The sequence below is a fragment of the Anolis carolinensis genome, unplaced genomic scaffold (assembly GCF_035594765.1).
Source record: "Anolis carolinensis isolate JA03-04 unplaced genomic scaffold, rAnoCar3.1.pri scaffold_12, whole genome shotgun sequence".
NCBI classification, from domain to species: Eukaryota; Metazoa; Chordata; class Lepidosauria; order Squamata; family Dactyloidae; genus Anolis; species Anolis carolinensis.
This window is the reverse complement of record NW_026943823.1, coordinates 21714260-21730576: the sequence shown is the minus strand read 5'-3', so window position 1 is coordinate 21730576 and position 16317 is coordinate 21714260. Positions and strand designations below refer to the sequence as shown.

The 16317-nt window shown below is 42.6% G+C and overlaps 1 protein-coding gene across 1 annotated transcript; it reads right to left on the bottom strand.

Moving 5' to 3' along the window:
• Positions 1-3612: 3612 nt before the first annotated feature.
• On the bottom strand, positions 3613-13745 carry LOC100563962 (ras-like protein family member 11A-like). Its single transcript, XM_003229588.4, has 4 exons — positions 13492-13745; positions 10011-10067; positions 7754-7836; positions 3613-5783 (listed from the first exon to the last, which is right to left on the bottom strand). The coding sequence occupies exons 1-4, from the start codon at positions 13637-13639 to the stop codon at positions 5310-5312; spliced, it is 762 nt and encodes a 253-aa protein (XP_003229636.2). The 5' UTR covers positions 13640-13745; the 3' UTR covers positions 3613-5309.
• Positions 13746-16317: the final 2572 nt, after the last annotated feature.

Sequence of the window (16317 nt, the reverse complement as noted above, 5' to 3'; positions counted from 1 at the left end):
GCGTGGGAAAACTGCAACAAGGGAACACCACGCTCCCGTCCTCTTGATTTCACTCCAAGTTGATTCCACTCTCCTTGTCCTGCCAATGGTGCTAAGCCTGTTTTCTGGAAAGTCCTGCTGCTACTTCTGTATACATTCTACGCCAGGGGTCCCCAAACTTGTAAAACTAGGGGCCAGTTCACAATCCCTCAGACTGTTGGAGGGCCGGACTATAGTTGGCCACCGAGCAATAATAATAATAATAATGATAATAATAATAATAACTACTCAGCTGCTATCAGGACCTCAAGATTGAACTTCAAAGACTCTGGCAGAAACCAGTACAGGTGGGCCCGGTGGTGATGGGCACACTGGGTGCCGTGCCAAAAGATCTCAGCCGGGACTTGGAAACAATAGTCATTGACAAAATTACGATCTGTCAACTGCAAAAGGCCACCCTACTGGGATCTGCGCGCATCATCCGAAAATACATCACACAGTCCTAAACGCTTGGGAAATGTCCAACTTGTGATTTTGTGATACAAAATCCAGCATATCTATCTTGTTTGCTGTGTCATACAATGTTGTTGTGTCAATAATAATAATAATAATATATTTAGCCCAACCCCCTTCTGCCTTTGTGCGCCAAAAGCACAAGCAAAGCATCCCAACAGATGGCCACCCAGCCTCAATGTAATAATAATAATAATAATAATAATAATAATAATAATAATAATAATAATAAAGAGGGTTGGAAGAGACCCCTTGGCCAATTGCAACATTCCCACTTGCCTCCAACAGACAAGAGTTCGTTCTCCCACCTGGACATCATTCCACAGGTATATAAACCCCACTTTCCTCATTTCCAACAGACCTCACAACCTCTGAGGATGCCTGCCATAGATGTGGGTGAAATGTCAGGAGAGAATGCTTCTGGAACATGGCCAGACAGCCTGGAAAACTCACAGCAACCCAGTAATTCCGGCCATGAAGACCTTCAACAACAAAATAACAATTGTTCTGGCTTTTTAAAAAAAGGAAATAGGAAAAAACAACCCCAAATGCAACATGTTTTGGGGGGCAAAGCCTGCACCTGCTATAATTCTTATTTCTAAATTTGCTGTTAAAAGTAAGTAATTTCTTCTCTGCAGTAACCAGTTTCCTTTGCTTCTCCCCTTCTTCTGTCTCTCTCTTGTTCCCTATTAAAAAAATCTGGGAAGCAGCCAGAGCAGAAAAATTAATCCCCCGTCATAATTTGATAAGAGGGATGATTTATTTATGGAAACTTGGTTTCCTTTCAGCTGCATTATCTTAGCGCAGCCTCCACAGAAAAACGTCCAACATGTGCCCATTTCCACTTTTGGAAAAGGTTATCTTGAACTCAGAAAGGTGTTCCACTGATCTAGATTTAGCAAACAGATTGCATTGCTTGCTCCTGCTAAGGATCACCAATACAAACATTATTCCTATTGAAGGGCTGTTTGCAATTGAAAGTACATGAGTATTTCAAAAGGAATAGCTGGTGTAGTCTATCACAATAAGAAAGAAGGGTCTCGCCTTTTGTTTACTTCAGCATGAGCTTTCGTGGATCTTAATCTACTCTTTGCCATCTTTAGGAACCACCAAACTACAACTCCCAGGATCCCATAGCATTGACCCCTAGCAACCAAAGCAGTGTAAAACTGCACTCATTCAACAGTGCAGATGCACCCAAAGTCTATCGTATTTCCCATCTACCAGCACAAAACATAATCTTTATTTTCTATTCAGACATAAGATGCATGCTTTGACAAATGATCTGCAGCAAATCTCCAAGTCTTAGCAGAACAAATGAATTTTTAAAAAGGAAGAAATAAAAGAAATGACTACAGCCCAGGCAGGGAGCTAAGGATAATTTGGCAAACCTAAGATTTACTGTATATACTTGAGTATAAGCCTAGTTTTTCAGTCCTCTTTTTAAGACTGAAAAAGCTCCCCTCAGCTTATACTCAGGTGAGGGTCCTGGTTGGCTTATATTTGGGTCAGCTTATACTCGAGAATATATGGTACATTTATTATTTTTCTCTATTATGATTGGTATTATTACATTTATTATTTTTCTGTATTATTGTTGCTACTACAGTAGAGTCTCACTTATCCAACATTCTGGATTATGCAACGCATTTTTGTAGTCAATGTTTTCAATGCATTGTGATATTTTGGTGCTAAATTCATAAATACAGTAATTACTACATAGCATTAATGTGTAATGAACTACTTTTTCTGTCAAATTTGTTGTATAACATGATGTTTTGGTGCTTAATTTGTAAAATCATAACCTATTTTGATGTTTAATAGACTTTTTCTTAACCTCTCCTTATTATCCAACATATTCGCCTATCCAACGTTCTGCCGGCCCATTTATGTTGGATAAGTGAGACTCTACTGTATTACATTTACTATTTACTATTATTATTATTATTACATTCATTATTTCATTCTGATCTTATTATTATTGCATTTATTATTTTACTCTATTTATTATTACATGTATCATCTTCCTTTATTTATTGTTATCATTACATGTATTATTTTACTCTATTATTATTAAAAGGATACATAAGCACATTTACATTGAAGAAGATGAGAATAATAATTTAATCGGAGTTGGACAGTCTTATCTTAAATTTATTTATTTATTTATTTATTTACAACATTTATATCCCGCCCTTCTCACCCGAAGGGACTCAGGGCGGTGTACAAATTGGCAACAATTCAATGCCTGCACATAATTAAAACAGCAATGAAAATCCAATAAAACAATTAAAACAATAGAAAAATATAAAACATATGATTTGAGCTTTATATACATATTCAAAAACATTTAACCTACCGATGCCTCAATTAATGTAATTGTATTGGTATCTATTTTTATTTCTGAAATTTACCCCCCTCGGCTTATACTGGAGTCAATGTTTTCCCAGTTTTTTTGTGGTAAAATTAGTTGCCTCGGCTTATATTCGGGGTAGGCTTATACTTGAGTATAAATTCCCAATTTTGTGGAATACATAGAAGTATAAAGATGGCAATAATATAATATGCAAAGATTTTGGAAAAAATTGCAAAAACTGTTCCAAAATACCAAAAAAATAAAAATAAATCCTAAATACAGAAAGCTCCCATCTGGGAGAAAATCATTTTGGTATTTTTTTCATTCCTGAAACAAGCAAACTCTTCGTATCTCAATGGGCTGTTTATCTTGTGTGCTCACAATGGCCACGATCCAATACAGGAACCATCGCATACTAAATGTATTAGCTCCTAGGAATTTAAGCATGTCAATCTCCACGCTGGACATTGACCCTCGTGCGCAGCGCATGAATGACAAAATTTCTAACTTATCGTGTGCTTTCAACTTGGAACTCAAGGCTGAATGAGTCATTCATTCCATTCTTTAATACTAACCTAAATAAAATTAGAAGCACTTCTCTGAAAGCATTTGGGAGCAAGAGGTTCTTGGTGGAGTTGGTGTGTTTGCTCCTTTGGGAGAGAAATAAACCGGCTGTGTGGCTTCCTAATGCGATGGAATCGGGAAATGCCAGAGACTGTGACGCCAACAACCTTCCCCCCTATAACGACAACTACCCAAAGTACTTGTGTTTATACATTATTATTTTTATATCAAAAGGAAAAAGATAATCATACAAATGGATAAAAACATACACTGGAAAAGTTTTTGGAGTGGCGACCAGGAACAAATTGCAAGCCAAATCTATTTTCCTGGTAGCCAATATGTCCTACGGATGAAGATGTGGTTATGGCTATTTTCCATTCAGTGCCATTCTTCGTGGAACTTGCAGTGCCATTGGTCCAGAGTTTGCCATCACGCTTGCATAGTGGAAATGTACATTCATGCCGTTAAGTGCTCTTTCTTCAGAAGACTAACATGGCAGGGCTGACTCAATATTTGCAAAAGTGTCGTCGAAGGCTTTCATGGCCGGAATCACTGGATTTCTGTGAGTTTTTCGGGCTGTATGGCCATCTTCCAGAAGTATTCTCTTCTGACGTTTCGCCCACATCTATGGCAGGCATCCTCAGAGGTTGCGAGGTCTCTGGGAAACTATATATATGTAGAATGATGTCCAGGGTGGGAGAAAGGACTCTTTGTCTGTTTGAGGCAAGTGTGAATGTTGCAATTGGCCACCTTGATTCGCATCGAATAGCCTTTCAGCTTCAAAGCCTGGTTGCTTCCTGCCTGGGGGAATCCTTTGATTCTAACTGCGAACCTTTCGGTCAGCAAGTTCAGCAGCTTAGCAGTTTAATCCGCTGCGCCACCGGGGCTCCCGTGCCTCAAAACCATAGGTTAAAAGGAGATGCATGAGGATCTCGGATGAATGGAATTAATTATATATACGTTTTTAAGATTTTTATAATGTGTTTTAACAATGTTTTTAACAGATCTGTTTATATTGTTTTGTTTTTATGATTGCAATTTGGGCATTAAATTTTGCCAATTTTTGTAAGCCGCCCTGAGTCCCCTCGGGTGAGAAGGGCGGGGTATAAATGTTGTAAATAAATAATAAATAAAAGGAACATGAAATGTGTCTAAAATGTAACCTGTGCATATCAGTTCTGGTCTTATTTTTAGACAGAAAAACATATCAAAGGATGCTGTTCATACATTTGGCATAAATGGATACAAATATGGTTGGTGTTAAGAGGCAGCATAGTGTTGGATCAGGACTATGTGAGACCGGGGTTCGAATTCCGCCTCAACCATGGAAGACTCTTGGGTGACTTTGGGCAAGGCACACTCTCAGCCTTAGGTGGTTTCAGTCTTGGATTACGATTCTAAGATGCTAAGATCTGAATCCCTACTTGACCATGGGAACCAATTGCCAGACATTGGGCATGTCGTACTCTCTCAGCCTCAGAGGAAGGCATTTAGAAATCTATTCTGAAGAAACCCTGGGAGAACGTGATCGAATTGGATCCAATGTAATGTAAACCAAGACTCAAATCCCTCCTTGACCATGGAAAGCGATGGCAGGATGCTGGGCAAGGCACACTCTCTTAGCCTCAGGTGGAGGCAGAAGCAAACCTGACAAATCTTCCCAAGAAAACCCTGGGAGAGGGTTATCATATCGGATAATATCCAGTGGGTGTATTGGTTGAGCATTGAACTAGGATGTTCAAAAACCATGTTCTAATCCCTGCTCAGCAACGGAAGTCAATAGGATGTTGGGCTGGAGAGAGGCATCAACAAACTTATGCAAAAGTCTTGCCATGAAAACTCCGTAATAGGATCACCAGTGATAGACTTGAAGATGCACAACACGGCCCAAAGAGTTTCAGAGCGCGGTGGTGGCCCTGCCTTTGGAGGACAAGGCCTGCTTGAGCCTCCTCTTGAGGTCCTGCATGTTGGGGGACTTGGGCCGGACGAGGTGGAGGCCCCTCCGCTTCTCCCCGTTGCAGCCCCCGGACGCCATCATGCGGCTCATCTCCTGGCAGAGCTGCTGGAAGGCCTCGTGGACCCCGTCGGCGTTCTCCCGGGCGGAGACCTCGGCATACGGGCAGCCCAGCTCCGCGGCCAACTGCTGCCCCTCCCGGGCCGAGACCTGCCGGGCGCGCAGGAGGTCCCCTTTGTTGGCCACCAGCAGCAGCGGGATGTTGGCGTTGGGGTGGATCCTCCGGACGTGGAGGTGCAAGGGCCGCACGGCCCGGAAGCTCTGGAAGTCCGCGATGGAGTAGACCAAGACAAAGCCGTCGGCCCAGTAGATGGAGCGGTTGATCTGCTCCTGGCAGCAGATGGTCTCGCCTTCATCCTGACATCGGAGTCCAAAAGAAGGAAGGTTAGAAAGAGAGGCCTATTTCCTATATATATTTACTAGCTGTGCCCGGCCACGCGTTGCTGTGGCGAAGTCTGGTGGTATGGGAAATAAAGTATTGAGGAATTGGTGGTAGTTAAGGTAAAGGGTAAAGGTTTTCTCCTGAAATTAAGTCCAGTTGTGTCCAACTGCACACTGAAGTGGATTATATGGTAGTGTGGAGTCAAGATAATCCAGTTCAAACCAGATAATATAAGATTATAAATGGGTTATATAGCTGTGTGGAAGGGCCTTGAGTTTACACTGCCATATAATCCAGTTCAAATCTGATAATCTGTATTTTATAGGCAGTGTGGAAGAGGACTAAGTGAGGCCTAACTCTGCCTGTCCCCTGGGCTGAGTGGGTTGCTAGGAGGCCAAGTGAGCAGAGCTTAGCTTTCTAACTGGCAGCAACTGGATAAAAACAATTATTCCTCTCCCTCTAATTAGGATGTTATTTTTCTTTTCTTTTTGTTGTATGAACGCAGAGGCATGGATGAGGGGTTGTGCTGCCAAGTTTAGTGTTTCTGGGATGTGTAGTTTTGTTGTTTTGTCCTAGGCTGAAATTACATTACCCTTTTATATATAGAGACTAGCTTTTCCCGGCCACGCGTTGCTGTGGCTTATGGGAATCATTTATTGGCCAGGTGGAATAGCAATGAAAAGCAGCCTCAAAGCCTGTCTGTTTTCTGGAGTAGCTAGAGTTTCACCCTCAATCAAAGAGCCGCTGTGAAGCCTGGCTACTTCCTTTGTAAGGGAATCATTGTTTGGCCAGATTGAATGGCACTGAATAGCCTTGCAGCTTAAAAGCCTGGCTGCTTAATAATAATAATAATAATAATAATAATAATAATAATAATAATAATAATAATAATAATAAATACATCACACAGTCTTAGACACTTGGGAAGTGTTCGGCTTGTGATTTTGTGATATGAAATCCAGCATATCTATCTTGTTTGCTGTGTCATAATAAAATAATAATAATAATACTTTATTTTTCTATCTCGCCACCCTCTCCCTGAAGGGACTCGGGGCAGCTAACATGGGGCGATGCCCAAAACAAAACAGAAAAAAGCAATTACAATGAATATCAAAACAAAACAGTAATAACATAAGTCAAATAAAATAAACAATTTAAACATTTTAAAAATACAATAAAACACATAAAATCACAACAATTAATAATTCAGCATCAACTTTCTAAATAGGGCATCCTTGGTAGGCCAGGTTGAATGGGACGGAGTAGCCTCGTGGCTTCAAAGCCTGGGGATTTTTCACCTAGGGGAAATCTTGATTGGCCAAGATGAACAGCATTGAATAGCCTTGCTGCTTGCAAGCCTGGCCACTTTCTACCTTGCGGAATCCTTGGTTGGCCAGGTTGAATAGCCATTAATAGTCTCAGTGTGGCAGGTATGAATGCTGCAATTAGGCACCTTGATTAGCATTTAATGGCCTTGCAGCTTCAAATCCTGGCTGCTTCCTGCCTGGGGGAATCCTTTGTTGGGAAGTCTTAGCTGGCCCTGGTTGTTTCCTTTCTGGAATTCCCAATTCCCCTGCTTTCAGAGTGTTGCTCTTTATTTACCATCCTGGTTTTAGAGATTATATTGTTCTGTATTCTTATACCACAGTAATTATTTCATATTGTATTTATAATCTTATATGATCTGCTTAGAAGTGGATTATATGAGGCCCCTTCTACAGACCTATATACAATCCACACTGAAGTGGATTATATGGCAGTGTGGACTCAAGATAATCCAGTTCCAAGCAGATAATATAAGATTATAAATGGGTAATATAGCTGTGTGGAAGGACCTTGAGTCTACACTGCCATATAATATGTATTTTATAGGCAATGTGGATCAGGCCTAAGTGCACTCTGCCTGTGGCCTGGGTGCCATTTTGTCTGAGGGAGTTGCTATTACCTCTAAGGAAACGAAAGGGGTGTCCTGGACTTGCAGCGAGACCTGTTCGCCGTCAATGGTGAATTGGCGAGAATACAAGGCACCTGCGGAGAAAAAGAAGGGACGAAGAAGACGGGGAACCAAACACATTTATGTATTGCTTATTGAATTCATTACCCTGCCTTTCCCTCCAGATGGGATCCAAGGCAGCTTTAGGTAGTTTAAAATATATATACGAGGGTTATCCAGAAAATGGATTACGTTTTGGAATTAAAAATGAACAAAGTATAGGAGAAAACATTTACCATATGCAGTTGAAAGCCACACCCAAATACAACTTCTCAACACAGTCGCCATTCAAATCTAGGCACTTATTATAGCGATGAATGAGCTTGGCAACTCTTTCCCCACAGAACTCTGCCGCTTGCGTCCTCGACGGCTGGTTGAGGCAGCAAGCGGCAGAGTTTGGTGGGGAAGGAGTTGCCAAGCTCATTCATCGTTGTGATAAGTGCCTAGATTTGAATGGCGACTACGTTGAGAAGTGGTATTTGGGTGTGGCATTCAACTGCATATGGTAAATGTTTTCTCCTATACTTTGTTCATTTTTTTATTCCAAAAGGTAATCTACTTTCTGGATAACCCTCGTATATAATGCTTTGCAAAAATTGAAATTGCACGCAGGACTCACTGCCACTTTCCTTTCAATTCTGCCATATTTTGGCAGCACCGAAACCAAACGCAAGCCTCTTATCTTGAACAGATCTTTTTAAATCGGGTGTTTGATTCCATTGCTTGGTGTAAGGATGAAACGGAACAGCCTTGACTAGGCTCTGCTTCCAGGCAAGCAAAGTTTCTTTGATCCTGCTTCCATATACTGTGTGTGTATATACACACATACACACGAATGAGATGTGTGTCAGCCAAAACCATTCCTCTGATTCTTTCCCATTTACTTTGTCTCTAAAAGCCTCAAAGTGGAATAGGAGTATAAGGCTTTGATTCCTTGTTTTCACGGCCAGAGGCAACAAACTCAAGACACGATCTTGCCAACATTCCACGGATGAAAACTAAAGGTACATCTACGCTGCTGAATTAAAGCATTTTGGCACCACTTTAACTGTCATGGCTCAATGTTATGGAGTCCTGGGGTTTGTAGTGTGGTGCTGCACCAGCAAATAAGGCTAAAGACTCTCTAAAACAGGGCTCCCCAAACTTTTTAAGCAGAGGGCCGGTCCACAATCCTTCAGACTGTTGAGGGGCCGAATTATCATTTGAAAAAAAATACAAACAAATTCCTATGCATACTGCACATGTCTTATTTGTAGTGCAACAACAACAATAACAACGAAAGAACAATACAATATTTAAAAATGAAAACAATTTTAACCAACATAAACCTATTAGGATTTCAATGGAAAGTGTGGGCCTGCTACTGGCCAATGAGATAGTCAAGTTAAGTAGGATTGTTGTCGTTGTTGTGTGCCTTCAAGTCATGTCAGACTTTGGCCAAGCCTAAGTCTAAAATTAATTATTTATTTATTTCATTTATTTACTACATTTATATCCCACCCTTCTCACCCCGAAGGGGACTCAGAGCAGCTGTATGTACATACAATATATAATATTATTAGCATAACACAATATTAGCATTATACATTACTATATTGAACTATACCACTATACTATTATATAATATGTAATATATCATATAATTAATATTATTATATGGTATTACTATTAGTATTATATTGTATAACATAAGATTATTATCAATATTATATGTATATACAATATATTATATTATTAAAACTGATATAAAAATATATTATAAAACTGAGGGCGGGGGCCAGTAAATGACCTTGGAGGGCCGCATCCGGCCCCTGGGCCTTAGTTTGGGGACCCCTGCTCTAAAACTACAACTCTCAGGACTCCATAGCACTGAGCTATGGCAGTTCAAGTGGGGCAAAACTGCATTCATTCTACAGTGTAGGCACATTCCAGCCTGGAGATAGAGCAGAAAGTGCTTTGGGTTGTTGTGTGTTTTCCGGGCTGTATGGCCATATTCCAGAAGTATTCTCTCCTGAAGTTTCACCCACATCTATGGCAGGCATCCTCAGAGGTATCTGAGGATGCCTGCCATAGATGTGAGCGAAACGTCAGGAGAGAACACTTCTGGAACATAGCCTGGAAAACACACAACAACCCTGTGATTCCGGCCATGAAAGCCTTCGACAACAGAAAGTGCTTTGTTTGGACGGGAAACATCATTCAAACCTACCGGTGTTGGCTTCGTAGTCTCCGATGAACCTCTTGGTGAGGAAACGCACAATCAGGGCTGCAGAAGAAGAGAAAGAATTGGTGCCTTTTCAACGGGATTATTTGGGGTCTACATTGCAGTCACTTCTTTAAGATTCGTAACTGTGTATGGCTGCAAACTATTTTGATGGGTTTTAAATGGTCTTCTCTTAAACTTGTTACAATTGGGTGCATCTACACAGTAGAATTCAGGTGTTTGACCCCCACTTTAACTGCTATGGAATCCTGGGAGTTGTAGTTTTTCAAGGTCTTTGGACTTCTCTGCCAAAGAGTGGAGGTACGTCACCAAATTATGATTCTCAGATCTTTAAGCAGAGGCTGGATGGCCACCTGTTGGGAGGGCTTTGATGGTGTCTTCCCTTTTGGCAGGAGGTTGGGCTGGATAGCCATCTGTCGGGAGAGCTTTGATGGTGTCTTTACCTACAGCAATTGCTGCATTTTATTGTTTTTACCAGGGGGTACTGTGAATTTATGATGTTAACTATTTATTGTTTATGTTTTATTTTGTACTTTTTGCATTTTGCATGTACACCTTGAGTGTTTTGCGAGCCGCCTTGAGTCCCTGTGGGAGATGGTGGTGAGATATAAATAAAGTTTATTATTATTATTATTATTCCCTCTTGGCAAAAGGAAGTTGGGCTGGATGGCCATCTGTCGGGAGGGCTTTGATGGTGTCTTCCCTCCAGGCAGGAGGTTGGGCTGGATGTCCATCTGTCGGGAGGGCCTTGATGGCGCCTTTCCTCCTGGCAGAAGGAGGTTGGGCTGGATGGCCATCTGTCGGGAGGGCCTTGATAGTACCTTTCCTCCTGGCAGAAGGAGGTTGGGCTGGATGGCCATCTGTCGGGAGGGCCTTGATAGTACCTTTCCTCCTGGCAGAAGGAGGTTGGGCTGGATGGCCATCTGTCGGGAGGGCCTTGATAGTACCTTTCCTCCTGGCAGAAGGAGATTGGGCTGGATGGCCATCTGTTGGGAGGGCTTTGATGGTGTCTTCCCTCCAGGCAGGAGGAGGCTGGGCTGGATGGCCATCTGTCGAGAGGGCTTTGATGGTGTCTTCCCTTCAGGCAGGAAGAGGTTGAGCTGGATGGCCATCTGTCAGGAGGGCTTTGATGATGTCTTCCCTTCAGGCAGGAAGAGGTTGAGCTGGATGGCCATCTGTCAGGAGGGCTTTGATGATGTCTTCCCTTCAGGCAGGAAGAGGTTGAGCTGGATGGCCATCTGTCGGGAGGGCTTTGTTGGTGCCTTTCCTCCTGGCAGAAAAAGATTGGGCTGGATGGCCATCTGTTGGGAGGGCCTTGGTGGTGTCTTCCCTCCAGGCAGGAGGAGATTGGGCTGAAATGTGTGTGTGTGTTTTAAACGAGTAATATGTAGGTTTGTAAAATAAAAACATTAAATATTTTTAAAAGTGCTAAAAATCCTCCCAAATCAGGAGTGATGGCTAGAAAAGACCCAAGAGAACAATCTGGGAATGATGTCAAGCGGAACTACGTGTTGCTTTGAGCATATATGAACTCCGGGGCATATGTTTCTCAAGGTAACCTGAGCCTCCGTGGGTGGGATGTTCGGCTGGGAAATCTGTGGTTCTGGGGAACGCGATTCGAGACCTTCCCATGCCCTGCGAGTCATGGTTGCAACAGACCCCCCTCCTGCATTTCTTCCTCCCTCTAAGTTGAGATTCATAGAATCATCAAATAGGAAGGGACAGTTCAGTCCTTCTGCCAGGAGGGAAGACACCATCAAAGCCCTCCAGACAGGTGGCCATCCAGCCCAATCTCCTTCTGTCAGAAGGAAAGGCACCATGAAAGCCCTCTCAACAGGTGGCCATCCAGCCCAATCTCTTTCTACCAGGAGGGAAGACACCATCAAAGCTCTCCCAACAGATGGCCATCCAGCCCATCCTCCTGCCTGGAGGGAAGACACCATCAAGGCCCTCCTGAGAGATGGCCATCCAGCCCAACCTCCTCCTGCCAAGAGGGAAGACACCAAAAGGCCCTCCCAAGAGATGGCCATCCAGCCCAAGGCTGTGGGTGAACTGGCCATGTTCCAGAAGCATTCTCTCCTGACATTTCACCCACATCTATGGCAGGCATCCTCAGAGGTTTATATATCTGTAGAAGGTCCAGCGTGGGAGAAAGAACTCTTGTCTGTTCGAGGCAAGGGTGAAGGTTGCCATTGGCCGCCTTGATTAGCATTGAAAAGCCTTGCAGCTTGAAAGGCTGACTGCTTCCTGCCTGAGGAAATCCTTTGTTGGGAGGTGTTAGCTGGCCCTGGTTGTTTACTGTCTGGTTTGGGGAAAGAGAAGTTAAGGAAGGAAAGAAGGAATGAAAGGAGGAAGAAAAGGGGAAGAGGAAAGGAAGGGAAGAAGAAAGAAGAGAGGAAGGAAGAAAATGTTAGGGAAGGCAAGAAGGAGAGGGAAGAGAAGGAGGAAGAAGAAGAGGAGGAGGAGCGACAGGAGGAAGAAGGAGAAACTGGGCCGAAACTAACAAAATGAAGTTCAACAGGGACAAATGCAAGATACTTCATTTCGGCAGAAAAAATGGAAATCAAAGAGACAGAATGGGGGACGGTGCCTGGCTTGACAGCAGTGTGTGCGAAAAAGACCTTGGAGTTGTCGTGGACAACAAGTTAAACATGAGCCAACAATGTGATGCAGCAGCTAAAAAAGCCAACGTGATTCTGTCCTGCATCAAGAGGGGAATAGCGTCTAGATCCAGGGAAGTCCTGCTCCCCCTCTTTCTATTCTGCCTTGGTCAGACCACACCTGGAATACTGAGTCCAATTCTGGGCACCACAGTTGAAGGGAGATGTTGACAAGCTGGAAAGCGTCCAGAGGAGGGAGACTAAAATGATTAAGGGTCTGGAGAACAAGCCCCATGAGGAGCGGCTTAAAGAGCTGGGCATGTTTAGCCTGCAGAAGAGAAGGCTGAGAGGAGACATGATAGCCATGTACAAATATGTGAAGGGAAGTCATAGGGAAGAGGGAGCAAGCTTGTTTTCTGCTGCCCTGCAGACTAGGACGCAATGGAACAATGGCTTCAAACTACAGGAAAGGAGATTCCACCTGAACATCAGGAAGAACTTCCTCACTGTGAGAAGGGCTGTTCAACACTGGAACTCTCTCCCGCGGACTGTGGTGGAGGCTCCTTCTTTGGAGGCTTTTAAGCAGAGGCTGGATGGCCATCTGTCGGGGGTGCTTTGAATGCGATTTCCTGCTTCTTAGCGGGGGGTTGGACTAGATGGCCCATGAGGTCTCTTCCAACTCTACTATTCTATGATTCTATGAAAGGAAGTGAAGAGAATGGAATGGAAAAGAAGGGAGGGGGCGGGAAGAAGGGGAAAGAAATGAAGGAAAAGGGAGGGAAGGGGCAGAAGAGGGAAAGGAATGGAATGGGAAAGAAGGGGGAAGGAAGAGAAAGGAAGGGAAGGGGAAGGGGGGGGCGTCTCACCGGTCTTCCCGACGCCGCTGCCCCCCAGGACGACCAGCTTGAGGACCTTGTTGGGGGCGCAGTCCAGGAGGGGGTCCTCCGGGATGGGCACCAGCAGGAAACTGGGCGAGAACTGGGACATGGTGGGGGTCCTGGCGGGGACGCGCATGCCCTCGGGGGCGGGACACAAAGGAGCCCCCTCGCTCTCTCTTCTTTCTCTCTCTCTCTCTCTCTCTCTCTCTGTCTCGCCTTGTGCTGAGGCTTCCCCGGAGCTCGGACGAGGAGGCGAGGGGAGGGGTCTGTGGACTTCCCGGGCCAATGATTGGCCAAAGGAGGGCTCTGCTCGCCCCTTCGCCCCCTCCTCCTGGAGCTGAGCCTGCAAAGACCCCCAAGGCGAGAGGACAGGGACCTCCTGGGCGGAAAGAAAAAGCCTCCGAAATCCCCGACTTTATTGAGTTCAATCCTTACCCCACAGGTCTTGCACACATAGCACCAACAAACACATATATAAAAACTATATCATCATATCTCAATGCAACACGAAATACACCATTGAAATACTGCCTGTATAAATAATAATAATAATAATAATACCTGCTTTGATTGAAGTCAAAAATCAGAAACTCCTCAAAACACCAGTACAAGAAAACCGCACTACAAACTAGAGCTGACAGCCAGCACAACAAAACATTGCATGGAAAGTTCCTTGACAAAATTGAAGGAAAAGCTGATAAGGAGAAGACCTGGCTCTGGCACACAAATGGGACCCTGAAGATGGAGACAGAAGGCCTGATCCTTGCAGCCCAGGAACAAGCCATCAGAACAAAGGCAAACAAGGCCAAGATCAAAAAATCAGCTGATGACCCAAAATGCAGACTGTGCAAGAAAGCTGACGAAACCATGGATCATAACCTCAGCTGCTGTAAGAAAATTGCACAGACAGACTACAAACAGAGTCACAACTATGTGGCCCAAATGATTCATTGGAACTTATGCCTCAAGTACCACCTCCCAGCAGCAAAGAACTGGTGGGATCACAAACCTGCAAAAGTATTGGAAAATGAGCACGCAAAGATACTGTGGGACTTCCGAATCCAGACTGACAAAGTTCTGGAACACAACACCAGACATCACAGTTGTGGAAAAGAAAAAGGTTTGGATCATTGATGTCGCCATCCCAGGTGACAGTCGCATTGATGAAAAACAACAGGAAAAACTCAGCCGCTATCAGGACCTCAAGATTGAACTGCAAAGACTCTGGCAGAAACCAGTGCAGGTGGTCCCAGTGGTGATCGGCGCATTAGGTGCCGTGCCAAAAGACCTCAGCCGGCATTTGGAAACAATAGACATTGACAAAATCACGATCTGCCAAACTGCAAAAGGCCACCCTACTGGGATCTGCACGCATCATCTGAAAATACATCACACAGTCCTAGACACTTGGGAAGTGTTTGACTTGTGATTTTGTGAAACGAAATCCAGCATATCTATCTTGTTTGCTGTGTCATACAATAAAATAATAATAATAATAATAAGTTTATTTGTATCCCGCCACCATCTCCCCCGTAGCGGACTCGGGGCGGCTCACAGAAGTATCAAATACAAAACAATAACAATATACAATATATCAATAAACAATAACATGCACCAATTTTAATATTTGCACATTAACCAAAAAGAATAAAAACACACTTATTAAAACCTAGAATTTAAAAACAATGAGGTTGTAATAGTAGATTAGCAAAGTGCACACAGTAAATAGAATTAAATTAATAATACAATATAATAATATAATTTTATATATATTATATATTACAGTATATCCAAGGTATTTGCTTATCCAAGGTTCTGCCGGCCCGTTTATGTTGGATTGTGAGACTCTACTGTATATAAAATATTGATAAGAATATTGTAATGTACAGTAATGCAAGATAATACCAATATATAATAGTATTGTAATATAGTCATACTAATATATTCAAGATAATTACTACTGATAATATATATCCAAGATTTTCGCTTATCCAAGGTTTTGCCGGCCTGTTTATCTTGGATAAGTGAGACTCTACTGTATATAAAATATTGATAAGAATATTGTAATGTACAGTAATGCAAGATAATACTAATAATAATACAATATACAGTAGAGTCTCACTCATCCAAGCTAAACAGGCCGGCAGAACGTTGGATAAGCGAATATGTTAGATAATAAGAAGAGATTAACTAAAAGCCTATTAAACATCAAATTAGGTTATGATTTTACAAATTAAGCACTAAAACATCATGTTATACAACAAATTTGACAGAAAAGCTGGTTCAATACGTAGTAATGTTATGTTGTAATTATGGTATTTACGAATTTAGTATCAAAATATCACGATATATTGAAAACATTGACTACAAAAATGGCTTGGATAATCCAGAAGCTTGGATAAGCGAGGCTTGGATAAGTGAGACTCTATTGCAATACAGTAGAGTCTCACTTATCCAACATAAACAGGCCAGCAGAACGTTGGATAAGCGAATATGTTGGATAATAAGGAGAGATTAATAAAAAGCCTATTAAACATCAAATTAGGTTATGATTTTACAAATTAAGCACCAAAACATCATGTTATTCAACAAATTTGACAGAAAAAGTAGTTCATTACACATTAATGCTATGTTGTACAGTAGAGTCTCACTTATCCAAGCTAAACGGGCCGGCAGAAGCTTAGATAAGTGAATATCTTGGATAATAAGGAGGCATTAATAAAAAGCCAATTAAACATAAAATTAGGTTATGATTTTACAAATTAAGCACCAAAACATCATGTTATACAACCAATTTGATAGAAAAAGTAGTTC

Coding starts and splice junctions, on each gene's coding strand:
- LOC100563962 (XM_003229588.4), bottom strand. CDS start 13,639: ATGCGCGTCCCCGCCAGGACCCCCACCATGTCCCAGTTCTCGCCCAGT. Junction 10,068..13,491: donor CAGCGGCGTCGGGAAGACCG/GTGAGACGCCCC, acceptor CTTCTTCTGCAG/CCCTGATTGTGCGTTTCCTC. Junction 5,784..7,753: donor CCCCTTTCGTTTCCTTAGAG/GTAATAGCAACT, acceptor CTCCGATGTCAG/GATGAAGGCGAGACCATCTG.